The sequence below is a fragment of the Hesperophylax consimilis genome, chromosome 9 (assembly GCF_061612785.1).
Source record: "Hesperophylax consimilis isolate HC1 chromosome 9, BYU_Hcon_1.0, whole genome shotgun sequence".
Lineage (NCBI taxonomy): Eukaryota > Metazoa > Arthropoda > Insecta > Trichoptera > Limnephilidae > Hesperophylax > Hesperophylax consimilis.
This window is the reverse complement of record NC_142844.1, coordinates 21,301,452-21,318,787: the sequence shown is the minus strand read 5'-3', so window position 1 is coordinate 21,318,787 and position 17,336 is coordinate 21,301,452. Positions and strand designations below refer to the sequence as shown.

General features: G+C 35.6%; 1 protein-coding gene across 1 annotated transcript; it reads right to left on the bottom strand.

Annotated features, from left to right (window-relative positions):
- Window positions 1–2,857: 2,857 nt before the first annotated feature.
- On the bottom strand, window positions 2,858–12,340 carry tank (EI24 domain-containing protein tank). The gene is made up of 7 exons (XM_089635774.1): window positions 12,203–12,340; window positions 11,840–12,006; window positions 10,540–10,795; window positions 8,723–8,842; window positions 8,397–8,620; window positions 4,931–5,005; window positions 2,858–4,332 (listed from the first exon to the last, which is right to left on the bottom strand). Exons 1-7 carry the CDS (start codon window positions 12,215–12,217, stop codon window positions 4,230–4,232), a joined length of 960 nt encoding a protein of 319 aa, XP_089491900.1. The 5' UTR covers window positions 12,218–12,340; the 3' UTR covers window positions 2,858–4,229.
- Window positions 12,341–17,336: the final 4,996 nt, after the last annotated feature.

The window sequence follows — 17,336 nt, the reverse complement described above, 5'->3', positions numbered from 1 at the left end:
CCCCCCCCCATGGATTTCAAATATTTTGTGGGGAGCACTCATTTTGTGGGGATTTATATTCTCTAACACCCCCCCCATGCATTTCGAATAATAAAAGGGGGAATGAAGCTCACGTAGAATATTTGTGGGGAATATGTGGGCAGAATTACTGCAACTGAAAAACGGCAACATTAGGCCAAGATCCGTTGGCAACACTGACCAGTATGGTGTTGCGGCCCGCCTTTACAAACATATGAATGTGGCCCGCAGAAGAAAAAGGTTGAGTATCATTGCTCTAGTGGAAGGACTTTTTTATGTGAATTCCGCACAAGACTCCCGACAGTTCGGAGCAAGTAGGAGGGATCATGACATCCCCAATTGTGGTATGTGAAAGGCAAGTGTGAAAATAGTGTGAAAGGAAGTGGGAGGGAAATGAGTTGCGGTAGGTTAGGAAGTACCGGACTATTTGAATCTGGTCACCAAACATGACTAAAGCCACTTCAACCAACAATTCGATTCTGAATGGTGATTTTTCACCAGGTCGATGTTAAGAATAATTACCATTCCATCTCCAATGCTGGGCACGTAGCATGGCTAAAAGTGAGCTGGGCTGATGACCTAAAGACCACTGCCGGCTTCAAAAGATTCCAAGAATCCAAAACTATATACCTTTGAGGGAGGTTAATATCCAAACCTGGAAGATAGAGAAGGCTTATGAAAGTACCTTCCATGTGACGCATCTCTTATAAAATTAAATTTTGTCATTATCAGAGGTTTTCAGAACTCAACGAAGGCATGTTATCAAAATGTGTTTATCTCCTTTTTTTATTTTTTCTACTGTAAGGATCAATTACTATGGGTACTAATAAAAAATTTAAAAGACCGTATGTTTACGTTTTATTATTTCCTACAAAAATATTCAAGCAAATTTACAATTCAATCATTTTGGGGGACATAATATAACATCATAATTAAATAAAAGTAAGCTAAACCATAATCATTACGATAACCACAGTATGTGTTATCAGTGTTACAAATTCGAGTATTTTATTTTATGGTGTCTAAAAAAATAAAAATTTAAACAATAATAGAAAGAAATTACATGAAAAATTATCCTTTTTACTACCCAGGTAAATGCTCTTATCAATTGAGCTAAGCAACCTCTCTGTATCTTGCCAAATCAACAAATAATAATATAATATTATAGCTTCAAATGTACAGAACTCTTTCAGTAATCTGCCGATAATAATATCCGATAACTACTATTATCCGCCATTATTTTTACTAGTCAAAAGCACAAAATGAAACTATAATTCAAGTGCTAAACTTTGTATACCGACGTGACAGGTTGGGTTATCTTACTCTTATGGTCAGTTACTATACCGCCGTCTAACTTGCTAGAGCTGACCATTTGACCAGTCACTAGAGTTTATAATTATTATTGTTGTTTTAGGATGCTTATTTATTATTTATTTCGCTTAGTTCTCAGTACAATCCAGAAACTGTTGCATGTGTCTGTTCATTTTGTTTGAGTTTACAAAATACAGTCTTCTTGCAAATGTAAACAAGACACGGTGACCGGATAATCCATCAAAATGACAATTCAACACACATAAAAAGTGTTTTATAGTTATGAAGTCATAAAACAAAAAATAGATTAACCTAGTTTTTGTTTCATTACTTTATATCACCTTTTAAAGGTGTGTTGAATTGTCATTTTGAGGAGTTATCATGGAACCAAATGAATCAACAGTCTTGCTTTATTTCTCCATACCTGACATTGCAGGTATCAAATCTTTATCTAGTAGGCATCATTGTGCATTATATGTTGAGGTTGAAATGTATCCATGCAATAATAACAATATTTTAGTTTTCTGAAAACAGTTTTTTACGGCTGAAGAATTAATTTTTTTATCGGTCGAGAGACACATTGAAAATCTTCAACATTATTTATTGTTTCTTCAAGATTAATCTCAATGAAGATTTATACACTTATTGTTTGGCTATGAATATTTGTTTTAATCAGTTCAAGCAGCCAATATATTACTTGCAAATGGTAATACACACATGTAGGTACATACATAAAAAGGACAACAACTAACAGTGAAAGTATGGACATGTCTACATTTAATTTAGCAGTCAACAAAAATAGGAAAACTATGCAGTCATAATTCAATATTAAAATACAAGTATTTCAGATAAATAAGTACTTTATAGTATGTACCTATCAAATTACCTAAAATCACATTTTGACATTGAGCGTAGCACTATTATAATTTTTTTTAAATTGGATGCAAATAAAAAATATGTTACATTCTTTGCTATTGGCATTAAGTAAATGAGTTACAATTTGAAGTTTGTTTTTAGAGCAATTTAATAAAACAAATCATATGATAATTAGGAGTAAAACCTACTTTTTGTCAGTTTTGTTTTAAAAAAACTGAATACAAATAAACCCAAGTATGTAAATATTATATTTTTATCCGGAAGGGTTGGAGTTAGGTGCGCAGCCAACAATGAAGCTAGCTGTATTTCTTATTGCGGATTCATAAAAATAATTATTTACAAAAGATGTAAACTATCTAAAGTCAATATTTAATAGGTTATTATTGCAATTAAGGTATTATTGCATCCATCTTTACAGCATTTATATCTAGATATAAACAAATAGAGCTCTGAAATAGCTTAATTACAGTTATGTTTGTAATTTTGGCTTACGGCAAAGATTGATTTTTAATAATCACATTGCAATCATTATTAAAAGGAAAATTAAAAATATTCAACTCAAATTTATTTTAAATATTTGCTAAATTGGCATAAATATTTTGTGTAACTTTGATGTTCAATAACTTCATGTCTATATCCAAAAATATGTGTGCAAAATTGATTGACTTCACATACATATAAAAAGTGGGTTTTGTTAAGACAGTTTGTATTATTGTTTGTTGTATGTTCTCTGTCAAGCCATTAATGTAAGGTTCATCAAATTTCTATGGAAGCAATGTGAGCTTCAAACTTTAAAATATAATTTGTTCATTTGCAGATGTGTTTCATGGGAAACTAGCATTATAAAATACTAGATTATGATTATCACCATAAAAAAGTAGCAACGAACAACATAATTTTGATTACTGCGTGTTGACTTTGAAACTCTGATCAGATGTTACGCAACATTACATTTTAACACTTAGATTAAACTTCGTAAACAAGTAAATTAATAAGTACACACTCTTCGAATTCAATACGCTAGGTGGGAAATAATATGTAATATCTCGCAGTGAAGTATCAGTAAATTGGCAGCATTAGTAGAATATTAAAATATAATATACATTCACTTATTTATAAACATTATAACACATTAATTTATACATACATACTTCTCTATACATCAGTGCTTATAAGTCCCACTCCAAACTATATTATTCTTACCACTTACCACAACCGTCTTCTAACTTTTTCAGTGTTGTCATGTACAAATAAATAATTTAAGACAATAACATTAAATTAATTGACTAAAGAAATTCGATAGTTTTTTACTGAAATGGGGTCAGTTGTTTTGCGGGCAGGATAGCTGCATTAAAAAAGTCGTCAATATACAACACACAGAATTGACCTTTGAGATACACAAAATTACCCGTAATTATTAGAGTCTTAATGCACTTTAGTTCGTTTTTCAGCTACACAAAGCACAAAAAAGGTGTCAGTTGTCACCGGTTGTTAATCTATGCAAACAAATTATAACAAAAGTATGAAATAATTAGTTAAATTTGTAAATGTGAATCTTGCCCTTCTGCCTTTTCAAATTCAATATGTTGTTATCTTGATTGTAATAGTGCAGAGAAAATGAAGTATACTGGAAAAGGAAAACTATGAGATTTAAAACGCATTGGTAATATCTGTTCTAAATGACCAAACATTAAAAACATAATAATCACTAAATGACAACAATAATTTTAATTTCTAATTTTAAACATCAGTAAAATCAGTAATGCCCGACACAACTCAAACAATTAAGGAAATGTCATTTCTCAACAGATATTACTGGCAAAATAATGATAACAATTCTTCCACAGCCAAATTCTTCAGTTTATGCCTGATTTTTCTAAGGACAGAAGATAATGGTTAACTATAATGTTATGTAACACAGATTATTGGGGAATGGATAATTGGATAATGATAGATCCTTTAATTAAATAAAAAAAGCTATCTATACAAATAGTAAAAATAAGAGTAATGAAAGGAAGACAAAGTCATCTCTGGATCTTCTGAGGAGTCGGCTGCCCCCCGATGGTCCGATGGAATATTCCGTTGGAGATGGCGATCACAGGTGAGAATAGCTTCAAAGGAAACTCGCTGGGGAAGAAGAAAACATTAGTTAAAGAGGTACTTTGCTACAACTACTCTGTGTCACAAATGAAGACATTTTAGTGACAAAGACTGGTGAGAATGGGACCATGATATAAGTACTGCCGCTCAAGCCGTCCAGGAAATAGTGACACAGAGGTTTGACAACCTCCGTGGTCGAACAGTTACGATTTTTGACTACGAACATAGAGGATGTGGGTTCAAATCCCAGCTAATATTGTTTTATATAGTTAATGTGTTTATAGCATTTAGTTAAAATAAAATAATATATCAGTCTATTTGCTATTCGTTCCATAGTAGTAATCTGAATAGCCAAGTTCCTCTTCCCAACTCCCTTCCCTTTCCCACTCCCTACAGCTCACAACAAACCCCGAATGGGGATGCCATAGTCCCAGTGGCTCTGGACAGTTGAGACTATTGTGCGGAATTCACATTTAAAAAAAAAAAATCATAACAATTCTTCCAAAGCCAAATTTTTCAATCGTCAACCGTCCAGGAATGGAGAAAAAATAAATTTACAGTCAGTAATTTCTTAAAGTCAAATAAAATAGAAATCTAATTGAAAAATTATCAAATCATAACTCACCATGCTCCTATAACAGGACTAGCTTCATTACCACTGATGATGAAGAGCGGGAAAAGAATGGAGAAAACACAACCACTGAAATATAAACATAAAGAAAATTATATTTCAAAAAATTGTAAATCATCAAGGTATGAAAAACATTTTGAATCAAACTGAACCCTGATATTTAAATTAACTGTAAATACCCAACAAGTTTGTATTATTCGTTATCGTTAATATTTAATCTCTAAACATGAGAAAAGCCAATGAATCTACTACAGTGAAATTTCAGGTTTTTTACAAATGTACTTTTCATATGAATTAGAGCATGCTGAGGATAGAACTTTTTGAATTTTTTGGAAATTATACCGTCACAATGCTGACATGAAAGGCGTGTGACATGCGTGGTGGTACTGCAGCACTTCCATTCAAATTATGAATTGTGACTCGTGTGACGTCATGAGACACCATTGCATATTTTACCAAAGTTCACTTTGACAGCTCATAATTTGTGACGTCCCACGAGTCACAATTCATAAATTATGAATTGTGACTCGTGGGACGTCATGAGACACCATTGCATATTTTACCAAAGTTCACTTTGACAGCTCATAATTTGTGACGTCCCACGAGTCACAATTCATAAATTATGAATTGTGACTCGTGGGACGTCATGAGACACCATTGCATATTTTACCAAAGATCACTTTGACAGCTCATAATTTGTGACGTCCCACGAGTCACAATTCATAAATGATGAAATTATGAATTGTGACTCGTGTGACGTCATGAGACACCATTGCATATTTTACCAAAGTTCACTTTGACAGTTCATAATTTGTGACGTCCCACGAGTCACAATTCATAAATTATGAATTGTGACTCGTGGGACGTCATGAGACACCATTGCATATTTTACCAAAGTTCACTTTGACAGCCCATAATTTGTGACGTCCCACGAGTCACAATTCATAAATGATGAAATCATGGATTGTGACTCGTGGGACGTCATGAGACACCATTGCATATTTTACCAAAGTTCACTTTGACAGCTCATAATTTGTGACGTCCCACGAGTCACAATTCATAAATTATGAATTGTGACTCGTGGGACGTCATGAGACACCATTGCATATTTTACCAAAGATCACTTTGACAGCTCATAATTTGTGACGTCCCACGAGTCACAATTCATAAATGATGAAATTATGAATTGTGACTCGTGTGACGTCATGAGACACCATTGCATATTTTACCAAAGTTCACTTTGACAGCTCATAATTTGTGACGTCCCACGAGTCACAATTCATAAATTATGAATTGTGACTCGTGGGACGTCATGAGACACCATTGCATATTTTACCAAAGTTCACTTTGACAGCTCATAATTTGTGACGTCCCACGAGTCACAATTCATAAATTATGAATTGTGACTCGTGGGACGTCATGAGACACCATTGCATATTTTACCAAAGTTCACTTTGACAGCTCATAATTTGTGACGTCCCACGAGTCACAATTCATAAATGATGAAATTATGAATTGTGACTCATGTGACGTCATGAGACACCATTGCATATTTTACCAAAGTTCACTTTGACAGCTCATAATTTGTGACGTCCCACGAGTCACAATTCATAAATTATGAAATTATGAATTGTGACTCGTGGGACGTCATGAGACACCATTGCATATTTTACCAAAGTTCACTTTGACAGCTCATAATTTGTGACGTCCCACGAGTCACAATTCATAAATTATGAATTGTGACTCGTGGGACGTCATGAGACACCATTGCATATTTTACCAAAGTTCACTTTGACAGCTCATAATTTGTGACGTCCCACGAGTCACAATTCATAAATGATGAAATTATTGTGACTCGTGTGACGTCATGAGACACCATTGCATATTTTACCAAAGTTCACTTTGACAGCTCATAATTTGTGACGTCCCACGAGTCACAATTCATAAATTATGAATTGTGACTCGTGGGACGTCATGAGACACCATTGCATATTTTACCAAAGTTCACTTTGACAGCTCATAATTTGTGACGTCCCACGAGTCACAATTCATAAATTATGAATTGTGACTCGTGGGACGTCATGAGACACCATTGCATATTTTACCAAAGTTCACTTTGACAGCTCATAATTTGTGACGTCCCACGAGTCACAATTCATAAATGATGAAATTATGAATTGTGACTCGTGTGACGTCATGAGACACCATTGCATATTTTACCAAAGTTCACTTTGACAGCTCATAATTTGTGACGTCCCACGAGTCACAATTCATAAATTATGAATTGTGACTCGTGGGACGTCATGAGACACCATTGCATATTTTACCAAATTTCACTTTGACAGCTCATAATTTGTGACGTCCCACGAGTCACAATTCATAAATGATGAAATTATGAATTGTGACTCGTAGGACGTCATGAGACACCATTGCATATTTTACCAAAGTTCACTTTGACAGCTCATAATTTGTGACGTCCCACGAGTCACAATTCATAAATGATGAAATTATGAATTGTGACTCGTGGGACGTCATGAGACACCATTGCATATTTTACCATAGTTCACTTTGACAGCTCATAATTTCATCATTTTTGGAGATATCGAAAAACTTATTTTGCTTTAATTATTAACTCTTTAAAAATACATAATACACTCCCATCAAAATATTAAATTAGGAGACAACCTTATTAGAGAGGTATGTAGTACATAATATTATACACAACGTTCAGAAACACATTGTACAACCGGGTGAATCAATATCACATTTGAAGTATATTTTGCGGAATATATTTTTTTATTTGAGCTTTCGTTAGAGTAAATCGAATTAATAGTTGGAATTTTTTAGGTCAAATTTGAAAAAAGGGGGTTAATATCAGCTGTTTAGTGTCTTTTAAAATGTATTGAAGCATACACCTGGATCCAAAAGTTTTTTAAACCTTTAGTTGCCGTAAAACAAAACAAAAAATCGAAATGCTAAGATTGAAAAAAAAAAGGTTTTTTGGGTTCTGTCCATGATGTAAATTCACCAGTTTCCCGCTTGTACTACGAGTTTACTAAAACCGTGTACACAAATTTGCATTAAAAAAACAGTAATTTATTTATGTGCATACCAAATACAGAATAACTGTCTAATGAATAGATATCATGTTTGTATATATGACATAAATTTGTATGAAAAATTACATGTACGCTATAATAAGTATGTTAACTGTACACATAGAATAAAAAATATAACACTAAAGTGTCTTGCGTACAAATTTGAATGGAAACAAACGTTGATTTCCATTCCATTTGAATTTCGAAAAAACAGTTTTGTTTTGAAATATAAGCCCAAATTGGGAAAATATTTGGATCTCGAAAACGAGCCCACAAAACACTTCTTGTGTTATTCTGTATTCTATGATTGTACAAGATACAAGTACATAAAAGCATAAATATTACAATAATTATTGCTGTACCTGACAATGTTAGAACTAGGTAACTGAGTGAGGAGGGCTAATGGAAGTCCAAAACCTAAGAAATACGCCCAGTTGTTTTCAATGAAGGTCAACCTCTTGTGCAGCTCCCAGCCCATATTAAACCATTTGTATTCAAACGAGTACAAAGAATAAAGAAGGCAAATGTGAACGAGACAAAGAAGTTCTCCAAAGTATGGAATGGGCAGCATATTCACCAACATGCTCTGAAAACATTAAATACATAATTTTTAGTTTGTCATCAGAAAGATTATAAGCATTTTGTCATTATTATTATGTCAGCAAGATGAGTTTGTTCAATTATTTACCTGTACTAAAAATAGCGCTTGCACTAAAACACTAAATAATGTGTCAGCAATAAGTTTGCTGACGCTGGAGAAAAACTGCGGCCTGCCGCGGCTGTATCTGTATGCTGAATCTGCAATATCCTTAGGTAAAACAAAAACATCTTTTATTATTTAATGTACTTAACGAGGTTGTCTACTACAATGAAATATCATGTTTTTTAAAAATGTATCATGTTTTAACACACTTCAAGAGGGCGAAAATAGGGTCCCGTTCGAGAAAATGGGTTTTGCTAAACCGCTATGTCTTTGAAAAAAATACATATATTTAAATTTTATTTTTCTACATAGTAGTTACACACCCCTACTTTAAAAGTACTGTCTGAAATTAAAGCCTACTTTGTAAAATAACTCCATAAAGTTAGTCAGTTTAGGACCATTTAGTGATGTTTTTATGTGTAAAAACTTTACATATTTTATTACATTACAAAAACATTTGGTTTTCACTTTCGCATAAATCATTACAAAAAAAAGAAGGATTTCTCTCCTCTCATCTCTAGTGCTATAAGTTGAAGGATTTATTACCTATCCTACAGGTTTTAGTTTAGTTTCCTTTTAATTAAATATTCTTTGACACAAGAGACAAGCCGATAAGAAAGTGGGAGACTTGTATCACATGTTATACATATTTTTTTTTAGTTAAAAATGATTGGTATACAATATTAATTCAGAATTATAGGACAGTAATGCTTTTACAGCCATTCAAGCAGGACCGACGTAATAGGAAGAACTACCCTTCCCACCAGAAGTGTTTTAATTAGAACATGATGAGGACAGAACTTACAGAATTTTTGGAAAATACCATATATGTAGTAAGATATAAGCCGCCAAAATGTTGATATTTGCAACCGGCCGAAAAGCATGTGACATTACAATACATGCGCAGCAGTACCGCAGCACTGCTATTCGAAATATGAATTTTACTGCGTGTATCGTTATGAGACACAATTTGATTCATTTTACCAGCTCTGCCTGTTCTATTATTCTATTCCTCCTAGTTGAACAGTCAAAATATTTTACAAATGTATATGATACTGTACTAAATAAATGAAAGCTGCAAGAAGACAGGGCCGGCCTTGAGCCAAACGGCGCTTGGCGGGAGTAAAATTTTTACACCCCATGTCAAAACCAGTAGATGCCTAGGTAGGTGATCACTCTAATTAATAATTAATTAGTATTTTTGTGTAGCGCCGTTTTTGTGAAAAATAATCTCAAGGGCGATGTGTTAGGACTGTCAGGATACCGCCTTGGCGCCTTGACAGTTCGCCACCCGGAGCGTACTGCTCCATTTGCGCCCGAATGGGGCCGGCCCTGTATGCAAAATGTTGAAAAACTAACTTTACTGTCGTTATTGAATTTTGATTAACGATAACCTAACCTATTTTGTAACAATGACAAATAATGTTGAACAATCTTGCTTTATATTTTGCATAATTGCCAGTGGTGGGCATTAAATTGAGACCGCCTGCGCAAAACAGCGTTATGGCAATAACACTTTTATTTTGTCCATTTAAATTATAGGTCGTTTATATTACAATCTCAACCACAGCAGGTAGTAAAAGGCTTAGAGTGACTGATGGAAGCACGCGCCTTTTGCATACAGGACTAAAGTCAAGTTAATTTTTAACTTTCATTTGTGCAGTCAGGGCTTAGAATATTTATTATTATTTGAACTTTTTCTATATATCTTTCGGCAGGTGGGCTCAATTGATAACATCGATAATACATGTCATAGAAAGTAGCAGAAATTGGGAGTTTGGTTTTACATGATTAGAACTCACCTGAAACCACAAACTGTTTACAACTTTACTAAGTAAAAACAGCGGCAAAACCCAAATCATTCCAAAGGTGAGAGACAGCAATGGCTTTATCCATGACCAGATGTAGGTGCCAATACCGGGATTGTGCCCAAAGATGATGGTCAGGAGGTAGTTCAGGAAAGGAAGAAGGCCATACTCAAACACGAGGATACTGAGCCAAAACACTCCGCCATTCAGGGCACAGCATTGCAAAGTTCTTTTTAAAACTTTAGATTCTCTGAAACATAAACCGACAGATGCACACAATTTAGAAAAAACATATTACATAGCTTTTGGTACATTTTCACATCATGACTATCAAGTCTAAAACCACAAAGTTGTACGACAGCCAATCTGGATTGGAATTTTAATAAGCAAGCAGCCAAAGTGATGATTTGAAAACTGAAAATTGAAAAAAAACTATATCAGTAAATATACATTCATAACTACTAAACAGTTTAAGGTTAGCTATAGTTTTCCATTATTCCATGTTCCTTATTTATTATCAGATCTAATCGCTACAATCAAAGATAAATTTTTTTCTTCATGTAACCAGTGGCAGTTATTCATGGGGAGACAGACAGTGGGGACGATCCACCAAATATTTTCAGCTCTTAATTTGAACAGTTGCTACGGATGAACCAACTTTTGCTCCACAACCTCCCTTGTAGTGTAACTAACACATACAAATAACACACTTGAGCTCAAGGGGCATGAGCAACTGTCTGTATAGGCCATAAGCAGTGTGCATAGCTCAGACAGGGGACGTCCCCAAAAATCTGCCCTTAAAATTAGTATTTTAAAATGCAATGGATACTTTTCCTAGGAATTTCGCTCTACCGCGCTTGTATGTGGATATCATAGAGCTCAGGGATAAATTATGGGACCGTTTGTTAGTTTCAGGTGGGAATCACAAGCGTTCGAATTAAGTTTGATGATAAAACATTGGGTTAATTTGAACACTATCTAAATTGATATACAGGTACCTACAGAAATTTTAATTTATTTTGTTTACTGAAATCTGATAGGTGTACAACTTGTTCATGAACATTATTTGAGAAATTTTATATAATTAACCAGGTAGTAAGAATCCAGTACATCTAAAAAATATCACTCAAAAAAGTGCTCTAGACGCCACTGTATATAACCCTCCAGTTAATCAAGTGTTGTTTTTTAAAGTAAAGTTTTGTAAGTTTACCAGGAAATATTTACCAAAAATAAACACATGTTTATTTGCAGGTAGAGTTTATGAACATACTTTAAACTTTTATGGAGGACTTACTCTCTTTTCTTGGGGGGATCCAATCGAGATTTATTCGGACTGTTTTGATCTTTCATGGGAGAGAACCTTCCCATTGAACGCTCATTCATTTGTTTATCTAAATAAAAGAGGACTAAAGTTCCTCTCAAACTATCCAAAAATCCTTTACCAATTGCCAACGATATATTCTGAAATCAAACATTGAAGACACGTAAATACAATATGTTAAGTCGAACGTTCTTAAAATACTTTCTGAAAAATACATAAGATTATTAAATAATAATTAGGATTGTTTTGATGTTCCACTGTGGCAGTTGTCCAGCAAGAAGGAAGGTGAATATTCAGAAACCAGTTAACAATGACATGAATTATATGAAATATTACCTTTACTGAACCCATTTTAAATAATTTGTTGACCTTTTGCGTCTCTGTACCATCAAAGAGTTTATTTTGTTATCTATTTATATAAATGACACATGACAGTTGAAAAACGACTGTTGCCTGTGTTCTCTTTCAGTGTTGTCACTTCCAGTGTCAATTTTAGTGTTGCCAGCATAAATAAACCACTCTCGTTGCCAGTGTAAAAATAAAGTCACCCGAAAGGGAGCTGAAAAAGAGACATTATTTTCGTTTCCTGGGGGGAGGAGGTCGCGGCTAAAGAAATTCTGCTGTGTAAGATTTCAACACTAAAATAACCGATTCTCAAAGAAATAACTCTTAAATTTGTCATGTTTTGTTGATCATTTTTATATTTAAAAAAAAGAGCTAGATATTCTGAAAAACGAGCTAAAGCTAAATCACTTTTTTGGAGCTGATGGCCTCAATTTAGAACTAAATCTAGGTATAAAGGAGCCAAAAGGAGCTGAGTTGGCAACACTTGTCACTTCTTGTCTGGGTATTTTATGTGTGGTTTATTTATGGATGTAGCCAAAAAAACATGTTTCAGAGGTAAAAACCAGTTTTAAAGAACATGAAAACAATGTAAAAGAACATGTTTTACGCAAGCTTTTATTGAAAAAAAAATTAATTAGAAAACAATGCTCCTAAAGTAAAGAAGTTATAATCAAGGTACGTAGAAAATGTGATCAACAAGGTTGGCTCATACAGGCACTTTTCGGAAAAAAAAACAATGGAGTATATAGATAGAGTCAGCTTTGGCGTTCAAAGTATGGGCCACACAAATCGGATCATTTTCGGATGCGAGATATCTTCATTTATGAGTCGGTTACAAGCACTCTCCGGGCACATGTCTCCGGCAATAACTTCAAAATGCCGACATGCACGCTGCGATATTAAAATGAAAATATAAGGAAAGCACTGGTATAACCCTTCATCGGTAAGTAGGGTTTTAATATAATCATGTTAAAAAGATTTAGGGGCATTTGTGAAGCGGAGCGAGGCTTCCGGTTACCTTCGACTCGTTCGTTGAGTTTGTTCGCGGTCGAAAGGATTCGGGCGACACGAAAGCCGCAACGCCCCCTTCCTATTTCCCGCATGGGAACAATATTTCGCACTGATTTTACAAGGAAAATTTTTGTTTTTTGGCAGTAAAAATTTGGTAACCAGTGCTGAATGGTAAAAATAGTCGGAGACGCCCGAGGAAGGCTTATCTACACATTATCTCTGCACTGGAATGATATACGGAGTCGAATTTAAGTTAATATAATGTATTTTTCAAACAGTAACAGTATAGTTCAACATTTTCTTGCCCCGCTACCCATCGGCCGAGTTTGTAATTCTGGTTGACTCACAGACATAGGAACATAAATATACCACTCCATAGGAATTAATAGACGAGAAGATAATGGCGAGGGGTAAAATCAACTGTTGAAGAACGAAGGGGGTTAAGCTGACTGTGATTCGTCAATAAATCAATCTGACAGTAAATAGGCATCTCGCATTATAATATCACCATTTAGTTCTTAAAAGTAAAATCTGCTTTTGAATGAATAGACATTTTTACACGGGAGCGCAAATTACTCGCCACGTTATGAACTAATTCGCGAAGTCCAAATTCGGCAAAGTAAATTTCTTCTGTTTGCAGAGTCGTAGTTAGTTTCAGAGTATTTAGTTAAGACACTTTTACAAATGTTTCATAATTTACTTACCCCAGTAAACAACGATGAGCACACTTGAGAATCGCTACATTGTGATGTGATAGTATATGTTTCTAAAACTGATCCATATAATACGGTGTGAATAAGCTTAAAATAAAGTAAAATAATGCTTACTTATGGAATGTAATACGACAGTTGGGTTTATTCTCTTTTTCACATCTATTTTTACAAGTTTTCATATCAGAAGTCAACATTTTGCCGTGTTATTTCGTAAAATGAACCGATGATGCCTCGACCATAGTTCGCACAAGAATGATGACGTCACGTTTTCAAATTTCACTTGAGGCCATACGCGAGCCCAGCCGGCTCCAATGGAACCGGTATGGGGAGTGGGGATAATACGCTTTTAATCACTTAGGGCAGGTCTACTAATATACATATGTCTATGGGTTGACTTCAATTTTCATAATAAACAATGGCTGAAGTTCTCGGGCCCAACAAACTCGGCCGGTAGATTGGCGAAATCTTTTGCTTTTATCCAAGGATTAGCTAACTTGTATAATTTCCGACTAAAATACCTAACGTCCCATCACATCGAGCCAACTTGCTCGATCTGTTTACCACTAGTGAGCCACTTGGGTACAGAATGGAGGTTGCAGTGCCTTTAGGATCCTCCGACCACTGCCTGATTACCACCTCTGTTCCATCCTCTACAAACAGTCAACCTGACAATCATGTAAAGAGGAAGGTATGGCACTACGTTGTAGCGAAATGGGACGGCATGCGGTCATTCTTCAGCGCCTTTACTTGAAATGCGGTCTGCTTTAGCTCAGAGAATCCATCAATCTGTGCACGCGAGGTGGGAGAGGTAATCACATCTGCGATGGATTGCTACATTCCCTTCTAGGTCAAATTCTCTGGAGCGAGCACAAAGCCGTGGTTTGACCATTGCTGTGATAAAGCGGTCAGACTAAAAAACGCGGCTTCTGATGTACTCCGGAAAATGGCTCCTTGAATATGCTTTCGGAATACCGAAAACGGGTGAAGGATTGCAAAAGAACTCTATATAGAACTCTATATCTATCTAAGATCGAGCACGACCAAAGAATTCCCAAAAAACTCGCAGACCACCCCACTGGCAGCAGTTCTTTCTGGTCGCTCGCTGGTTCAATTAGGAGAAATTTCCGCAGAACCGCTTTTCCTCCCTTGACCAAGCCCAATGTTCGGCTGGCTAACTTGTCCCGCGAGAAAGCTGAGAAACTCGACTCTTCAAGATAACGGAGAGATTCCAACTTCCATTCCGCACTGCGGTTTCCAATTGAAGGATCAAAAGATCCGGAACAAGGAGGTTCTCCGGGTCTTGAACGAGTTAAAAATCAATAAAGCCAGCGGGTCAGACGGAATACCTGACCCGGTCCTTAAGAAGTGTTCTGCAGAATCAACTTGCCAGATCTTTGGCATAGGGTGATCGTCCACCCAATCCCTAAGAAGGGGGACTGCTCCGATTCATCCAATTACCGCCCCATAGCCATCACTTCCATACTCTCAAGGGTATTCGAAAGGGTGGTCAGTAACAAGTTGCTCATATACCTCGAGAATAACAACATACTTAGCGATCGGCAGTATGGGTTTCGTCGAAATCGATCGTGTGGCGATCTGCTCGGGTATTTGAATTATATTTTGAGGCGGTACTTGGAATGTTTTTTAGAAACTCAAATCCTTCTGGTTGGATATCTACAAAGTACAGCTCGGGAAGTTTTGAGACATAAATTTGACCCCCACCTCGAGGAGGTTTCGTGCTTGGGGTAAGGCCAAACTGGTCAGTTTCAACGTCTCAAAAACCCAAGCGTGTCTGATTTCAGTAAAGAGGGAGATCAATTACTCTCTGGTACAATTTGATGGAAGCACCCTCCCCAATAAAGACTCCATTGAAATGCTTGGAATAAGTAAGACCAGCTCAAGTATTGAAGCTCTATAGAAGCCCGAGTAAATCTGGATTCCAAGAAACTGAGGGTATTGTTTAGGGCGAGCAAATTTTTCAACAGTAACTAGCTGCTAACCCTATACAAATCACAAGTACGCCCAGCAATCTATTGTTTACAGACCGATTTCCATCTCCAATGCACAGACGCAATGTGGGCATCTTGAGCCTGTTCTACACGTATTTTAATGAAGCATGCTCTAAGGAGCTAGCAGCATTAATCCCCGGTGCACGTGCGTGAAACTCGATGTACATGTGGTAAAATTAGGCGACCAAAGAAGGGGTATAATGAGAGTTTATGATGTAAAAGTGAATGGTAGAAGACGTTGAGGACGTCCGATATTATTTTAGGTATTTCTTTCTACCCATGCATGTAGTTTTATACATACTTTGAATACATTATTTTAACCACTGTTTAATATGGTAGTCAATTCTGGTCTGCGACCACAAAATACTTGAAAAAATCCTTTATTCAGGAATTTATTTTCCTCAGGGCCTGCTGTATCGAGTTGATTTAAAAAATACTAGTCGGAATCCATGTTGAAATTTGGTTCATTTCGGTATAATTATGATGTATTACAAATACAAGTACATTGTATTATTCCGTTTAGCTGTGATGAAAATAATCTGGACTATTTTGGTATGGAGAGGGGATAGAAATGAGAAAGAGGTAGGCGTGGAAGCACCTGGCTATTCAAATATGGTCACCAAATAAGGCTAAAGCAATTTAAAGCAACGCTTGGATTCCGAATGTGGTTTTTCACGACTTTCATCAAGGCGATGCTGAAAGTATCTAACACAATGTGCACAATTTACACTTTGTATAAAAATTATACAAATATTCTCAACACTTTCCCTTCGGAATATATTATATCATTGTGATGATTGTTTGCTAAATTAGACTTTCAATTTGAAAATTTGAATGTCTCCAAAGGCGCTAATAAATAACCTCGATTTTACATCATCAATGCATAAGTAACACTGGAAATATTCCTGTTTTTTTCCTTTTAGGCAATTTACGTAGATTGACATGTATTACTGCTAGAGCCTCGGCGTCTAAAATATTAACTATTCTGCCGCTTATCAAGACTTGAAAGGCAGATTTAGCCCGCATAAATTTGAACGAACAATGTCATACCGAAGGCTCGGTGTATAAAAAAACCTCTGTCGTTGGCATTTTAAAAGTATCGCGATCTCGCGCTGACATAAGGGAGCATAGATGTACCACTCACGTGGACAGTAGTTTGGTTTTACAAAGAAAATGAAACACGTTCCTATATTAAAATCATAGACAATAGTGTTATTGGTAATATCTAGGCTTACGACTTACGACCTATACCTATATTTATTACATGTTCCAAGCCATGCTAAGCTCGAAATTCCAACCACGCCGAGCTTAAAACAACTGACGTACCGGGACTAAAGACAAATAACTTTTAAATTATCATTTTATGTGAGTGAGTTCTGCATAAAATAACGA

Coding starts and splice junctions, on each gene's coding strand:
- tank (XM_089635774.1), bottom strand. Junction 8,843..10,539: donor TAAACAGTTTGTGGTTTCAG/GTGAGTTCTAAT, acceptor GTTTTACCTAAG/GATATTGCAGATTCAGCATA. Junction 5,006..8,396: donor CCTAGTTCTAACATTGTCAG/GTACAGCAATAA, acceptor TTTATATTTCAG/TGGTTGTGTTTTCTCCATTC.